The following is a 7,309-nucleotide window of genomic DNA, read 5'->3' as shown; positions in this document are numbered from 1 at the left end:
CTCTGATTAGTTATCTCTAATCGATTGAAATGTGTTTTTTACACAGGAGTTGGGTAGCGGGTCTCTCTCAGAACTGCTAGGCTGTCCGGGTTCTAAAGGCCAAGAACCCTTCACCACCACCCCTAAAACTGCTAATTCCAGTTCCCTCGCTCTTAAAGCTCTCCGGCCACACCCCCGCTTAACTAAAAGCACCTTCTAGCCCAGACTTCTTTGGTAGTGCTGCATTTCCTTGTCTTGGAGACACCTGGAAATTCTAGGCTGAATCTTCCATTAAGCACTTAATTTCCATTAAGTGCCATTAAGTACCATTTTTAGATCTCTCTTTATATAAAAATACATGAATCTCTCTTTATATAAAAATACACGAATCTCTCTTTACATAAAAATACATGAAATACACGAAACGAAAGTTTATTTGAATGTGAGAGGCTGAAAAGTCAGGGGCCTCAAAGAGAGCAAAGCAGATGCTCATTTGGGTTCCAAAGCCAGGGCTCCTGCAGAGGTCTGGGTGGTCCGGACCCCTGCTCTGCGGCCTCCGGAGCATAGGTGGCGCTTTCCCGAAGCCTGTGGCCCGCCGTGCAGAGAGAACGCACTTAACAGGAGCGCACCTGCGGGGGCGCGCACAGGGGACGCGCGCTGATGGGAGCGCACCCGCGGGGGCGCGCACAGGGGACACGCGCTGATGGGAGCGCACCTGCGGGGGCGCGCACAGGGGACACGCGCTGATGGGAGCGCACCTGCGGGGGCGCGCACAGGGGACGCGCGCTGATGGGAGCGCACCCGCGGGGGCGCGCACCGGGCGAACCGGAAGAAGAGCGCCGCTGCGGGCGTTCGCACAGGACGCCGGGAGTCTGGGCCTCGCGGCGTCCGCTCTGGAGCTTCCCTATCTTTGCTATTGCCCAAAGTCAGGCTCCGCCGGCTCTCGCAGAGGTGGGCTGTGGTTTGCAGGAGATGCTAAGGTAGGTTGCGGACAGTCGGATAGTCAGACTTCATTGACCTGAGCTATTTACGGAGGCTTCGAAGGCCCTTGGGTTGTAGTGAGCTCTCCACCGTGTTCTGCGGCGTAGACCACAGAAGTTTTCATACTTGTTTATAAAGATTTATATTGAGCTCTGTATACGACCAGGTCTACAAAACGTTACAGCCTTTACACTGACACCCTTTCTCCAATCCACGAATGGGGTTAATTACCAAATAGAAAGGTTTTGTTGTGGTGGTGGTGGTGGTGGTGGTGTTTTTCCTTTCAAAAGTTAGATCTTACAGTAAAAACGGATAGAATTCATTTAAAAAATCTAATCGATCTCATTTGCCTGGGTTGTGCATACTGGGGATTGATGCAGGGCCACTGGTGATTAAAAATATATCATTGACAGTTACCAAGTATTTATATAACACGCTTTAGTGTTTTCTTCTTCATTGCCCACATATCTACCCATTGGACCCCTAACAGACCCCATTTACCCCCTCGTGTGTGTGTGTGTGTGTGTGTGTGTGTGTGTCTTTTAACACAAGAAAGTTTAAGTAGAGGTCGGTTAACTATATATGCAAATAAATAAGAGCAAGTACTTCAGTGACAAACAGCAACAACCAAAGGGCAGAAGCTGAAGAGGACAATGGGAAGATTTAGGATGTTCAGATGGAAGTTTAGCTACAAGGAACAGTTCATTCGAGTGGTAATGTTGAGGTAAGCTATTGCTCGCTGTGCCTTGAACTTGTGGTTAGTTCTGCAGCTTTTTAGAATGGAACTTAGGTTTAGTTCTAGACTCACTGATTACAGATTAAAAGATTTATGTATTTATTATATGAGTACACTGTAGCTGTCTTCAGACACACCAGAAGAGGGCATCAGATCTCATTACAGATGGTTGTGAGCCACCATGTGGTTGCTGGGAATTGAACTTAGGACCTCTGGAAGAGCAGTCAGTGCTCTTAACCACTTCTCTCTCTCTTTTTTTTCTTTTAATAGTAGACTTCAAGTCAAAGTTTAGTTCACACAATGAAACTTTACTTTTCAAACTAGGTATGGGAAAACAAATTTTAGAGGAGGAAAAAAAAAAATGAGTGCTTACACAACCATTCACATGGGTGCTAAGATCCAGTGGTCTAAAAAGTCTATATATGACGTGGTAGAAAGCAGGGATAGTTCCTGTGAGAGCTTCAAGGTTCACCTACAGGAAGACTACAGTCAGTGAGGTATTTGAATAGGTTCTGCCCTCATCCAACATCACTGGTGCTCCAAGTTAAGGGTCTAAAGTGGTAGTTCTCACACGTCCCTTTAAAACAAATTCCTCGTGTTGTGGTGACCCTCGGCCATAAAATTACTTTTGTTGCTACTTCATAACTGTAACTTTGCTACGGTTGTGAATCATAATATAAATGTCTGTGCTTTCCAGTGGTCTCAAAGACCTCTGTGAAAGAGTTATTTAACCCCAAGGGGTTATGACTCACAGGTTGAAACCTGCTGGTTCAAAGACTGGCTACAGGGAACAATTTAACTCTTAAGAGTTACTGAATCCTACACTGTTTTCAGGGGGAATCAGAAAGTCTGGAATTGTGGGTGAAGAGGACTTGACAGTGGAAAAACAACAAGGGAACAACCTTACTTGACAGACGTAGAAAATGGGAAATTCTTTCCTTGTAAGCTGATGTTCCCAGCATGTTATTAACCCAGTTAAGTGCTGGTGTTGAATATTCAGTAATTGTTTCAGTTAAAGTATCTTTTAAAAACTGAGCACATAGTTTTCTCCAGAACTGTAAAGTTGCAAAAATATTTTTATGCTTTTTGTTTCTGTGAAACATTAATGACCAAGAATGCTTGCACAAAGCACCAGTACCCAAGTATGAATGTTTAAATCTTCATAACATTTACTGCACATGAAGTTGCATCCTTTCTCATATCATTTACTTGTGTCTGTGGGACATTGCTTTCTCTACTACCCTGCACTATGTGGCAGGAATTACACCTGGAAGAAGAAATCAGCAGAAGATGAAAGAGACACATTTGGGTTTAATAGATAGAGAAGAGGTATTTAGATTAAGGAGGTGGCAGATCCTGTCCCTATTGGAGGGTGCCAGCCGGGCTGAGAACAGGTAGAAATGGCTTCTCATTCTTACTGTTTGGACAGGGGAGGGCTTTGGGGTCATGAAGGAAGGCTGAGAGGCTGGGAGGAGTGTGAGCGGGGCTGAAATGGTTGGAGAAGATACTAAGAAATGGCAGTCTTCCCTCAGGCTGTGGAGGGGGTGGTGTGAGGGGGAAGTAAAAATGGCAGAAAGGAGGAAGGAATGGCTGGTTACACTGTTCCCTGCCTTAACCCTGGCTACAGTGTAACTACACTTGCACCTTACCCAGTAGGGGCCTACAGCACCATTTACAACAAATCAAGTGGCCATCATTTATGGAGCACAGCTAGGATTAAAGAGTGTTTGTTTGTTTTTCATTGTTTTAAGAGCTTTGGGTCCATCATGATGGAGCACACATTTAATCTGATTACTTGGGACTCAGAGGAGGCAGGTTTCTGTCAGGAGCCATCATAGGAGAGGCTAATAACAAGCAGGCGGCCTTCCCGAGAGGAATTTGCCTTGAATTAAAGTCCATGACGGATTTGCTCCTGCAGGCAAGGCTCCCCCAAGAAATTTATTTTAGGAAAGATTCCTGCTATTAGCATGCTTTTCCTGTTATTATTAAACATGTGTAACAACCACTAGATACTGGCTCATCCTTGTGAGCAGATCTCTGCAGCAATGAAGATGTACTGTCTTGTAGAGATACCGTATAGACAAATAGACAAAAATTCTATAGAGTTCCTGATTTGATTCAGGTAATTTTAGGAAGAAGGTTTCTTAGAGATGGTCTTAGTTGTTAGAAAATGTAACAGTTAGATTCAAGACTAGAATGTACCCACTCCTCATATACTAAGTAAAGGGTGCATAACAAGAAATACAATGAACTTTCATAATCACACTAATAAGAGAAATAGGTTTGGGAAAATTTAATGTTTAAAGAAAAACACTTAGGTCCAAGGAGAAAAATCACAGATTAAAAACTGTTGCTTTGAACTTTTAATGAGTATATTAGAATGAAATACTGCTTCAAATTTAATATCAACTTCCTTCTGTAACCCCATTTTATGTAACATTTCATTTCTGAGGTAATTTTCTAAAGAACTTTTTGTCTAAGAAGGTATAAAAAGACCAGGAAGAGAAATAAAGTTGTTGGTTGGTTTGGCTTGGGAAGTTTTGCCCCATCCATCTCTCCATCCATCCATCCATCCATCCATCCATCCATCCATCCATCCTCCATCCAAACATGTATGTTTGTTTATAGAGTATATGTGTATATGGGTAAGCATACATAAGTATTTGTGGAGTTGATTGTGGCAGTCAGGCCCATCCAGAGTGTGAGTGTGTGAATGTTTGAATGTATATGTATCTGTGCATATTTGCCTGTATACAGCATCTTAATTCTTTTTCTTTCCTTCTTTTCTGGTTCACAAAGAGCTAACCAGCTTATCCAGAGAGCTTTCTGGCTGATGTACCAGAGAAAGGAACACCAGCAATAAAACTTTTCACTTAATCCCCTGCTGTTTTATGATGAGGTGCTAAACAGTTTCTGGCCTCAGAGGAACTCAGACAAACAGGTCAGCCACAACAGCAAAGTGACTTAGACTTAAGGCAGGTTAAGTCCTTTATTTTTGTACAGCAACCCTAAAAATCTTGTAGGTCCAAGTCTTATCCCTGCTGAAGCTCTTCCCCCTCCTCTGCCTCAAGAAGAACCAATAACAAGCAAGAACAACCACTGGGGCTTGTTCCCTCTGCAGGTCTGTGAGTTCAAGGCTTACATTGTCTAGTAGGGAGTTCCAGGCCAGCCAGGGCTGCATAGCAAGACTTTGTCTCAAATAAACAAAAGAAAAGTTTATTAAAAAATAAGCACAAAGAAAAAATATGCATGTTGTTTTTAGGTAATAATCTTCAGTAGTCAAGATGACTTCAGCACCTGATCCTCCAACAGTTAAAAAAGAACCACCAAAAGAGAGAAACTTTGAAAACCCAGGCCTCCGAGGGACACATACAACAACTTTATTTCGAGCTGTGAATCCTGAGCTCTTCATTAAACCTGTAAGAAATACATCCAGAAGACTTGTTCACTTCCCTGTAGTATCTGTTTATAGGGAGAAAATTTTATATGACTAAGAAGACCCCTAAGCTGGTCATGGTGGCTCATACCTGTAATCCCAGCGCTTGAGAGAAAGGCAGGAGGATAATCAGGGTTCGAGGCCATCCTGGGGCTATAACCTGAGACCCTGTCTTAGAAGGTAAAGGGAAATTCTAAATGCTCTTTCACATAGAAAACTCCAAAACATGAATTTATATACTGTTATGTAGGTAGGTAAATTATTTATATTGGTGTTGCAAACTAGTGAATATTATTTTTAAATTTAAATTCTACTTGTAAAAATAAGTGAAATAAAAATTTAAATATAAATATTGAATTATTTCATACATGATATGAATCTTAATAATAGTGGTGACTACAAATTGTTTGAAGACTAAATAACTTAAGTCATTAAAATACTTTAAAATCCCAGGCTGTCATGTAATTTCAGTTGTTGGAGACATTTCACAGTGGCAAATTTAAACTGCTCTGATCTTGTAGCCTTTCTTAGATGTTTATCCAGATGAAAACATTGACACTAATTTTGAGACTAAGCTTTGAAAAAAATAAATAGACAATAGTTTCCTGTTGTGCTTTTCTTTTCAGGTTCTCTATCAACCATGACCTCCCCAAATTAATATTTGTTTTGACTAAAGAGGAAAAGAATATATAATTGTTGATTGTGCATTGTGTTTAGTTTATAAATCAAACTTTATCACAGACAAGTTTTACAAAAAAACCATAGTACCTACTGTATAAGGGTCTGGTACCATCTATGGTTTTAGGTATTTACTGAGGTTCTTAGACTGTATCCTCCATGGACAAGGGGGATTAATATAGAAGCCGTGCAGGCAAAAGCTGTTATACTGTTTGTATTTTTGCACCATCTGAGGAAAAACCAATTTAATGGGATAACATGTACAAACATAGGCATGTCTGGTTTATATACTTACAGGGATTGCAAAGATAGACAAGTACTTCTCTGGAAACTTTCCATCCCTTTAATTCAAAGCTATATTGACTAAGGCAGCTCTGTCAGTCAACAGGGTCTCAAGGGAGGGGATGAGGGTTAAAGAAAAAAAGGGCAATTACACAACATTGTAACATGACTCTGGCAAGTGCTGAGGCCCAATGTCAAATTCTTGCCTGAACCTACTTCCTTATCCTATCCCAATGCAAATATTCCTGCCAGTATCCTTGAAGCGGCACCAAGAGCTCTCTATACCATATCACTTAGATTTTAGGAGTCTTGACTCTTCCAGAAATACTGCAAGGTAACTAAAACATCATAGTATCTGTTTCAATTGCTAAATCTCTTGAATAGTGTATGTTCCCAAAGCAGAGGGTATATATTTTCATTGCTGAGCATTACATAAGTTATGAAAGGTTTCTGTGACAGTTGTCCATGGGCCAGGCAAGAGAAATAGCATGTGTACGACATTCCTCAAGTTCTAATAAAGTAAACCTAGAGATGACAGCTCCAGAACAGCTCCACGCCTCCTGCCTCAGTGGCTCCTCACCTTCCTAGAGTGGAAGCCTAAGCTGTCCAGGCCACAGAGAGAGGCTGGAGGGAAGAAGTAAGAGTTGTATACCACTTGTAAATACTCAACAGTTAAGCTGATTTGGTAAATGAGTGTAACAAATCAAATGATTGAAAATGCCACCACTAGAATACTGGGGTGGTGATCATGACATGCCAAGAGGGAAGTGCTCTCCTTAAGTCACTAGTCTCACTGACACTTTACACTTTTCTTTCTTTGGCAGAACAAACCTGTGATGGCTTTTGGGTTGGTGGCCCTTTCACTCTGTGTGGCTTACATTGGTTATCTGCATGCAACACAAGAGAACAAAAAGGACCTCTATGAAGCCATTGATAGTGAAGGACATCGATACATGAGGAGAAAAACATCCAAGTGGGACTAAATGCTGCTTCCTTCGGGTGGGCCTTTATTACAGGCTCTGACACCTTTAAAGGAAAGACTATTAGTGCATGGAATTGTTTCTTGTTCCATGATATGTTAACAAGGGAGAATCTACAATTAAAAGCAGTCCACTGTGGTAAGTTTATTCTCATTACAGCTGAAGTTATTAAAGTTTGCATAATAAAAGTAGTGCTAAATTTGCATGGAGTTTCTAATGTGAATCGCACCTTTGTAA

At 41.5% G+C, this 7,309-nt stretch overlaps 1 protein-coding gene across 1 annotated transcript; it reads left to right on the top strand.

Moving 5' to 3' along the window:
- Positions 1-684: 684 nt before the first annotated feature.
- SMIM8 (small integral membrane protein 8) lies at positions 685-7,309 on the top strand. The gene is made up of 3 exons (XM_080938694.1): positions 685-959; positions 4,959-5,115; positions 6,917-7,309. The coding sequence occupies exons 2-3, from the start codon at positions 4,981-4,983 to the stop codon at positions 7,073-7,075; spliced, it is 294 nt and encodes a 97-aa protein (XP_080794820.1). The 5' UTR covers positions 685-959; positions 4,959-4,980; the 3' UTR covers positions 7,076-7,309.

The sequence above is a fragment of the Micromys minutus genome (assembly GCF_963924665.1).
Source record: "Micromys minutus genome assembly, chromosome: 26".
Taxonomy (NCBI): domain Eukaryota; kingdom Metazoa; phylum Chordata; class Mammalia; order Rodentia; family Muridae; genus Micromys; species Micromys minutus.
This window is presented reverse-complemented; position numbering and strand designations above follow the sequence as displayed.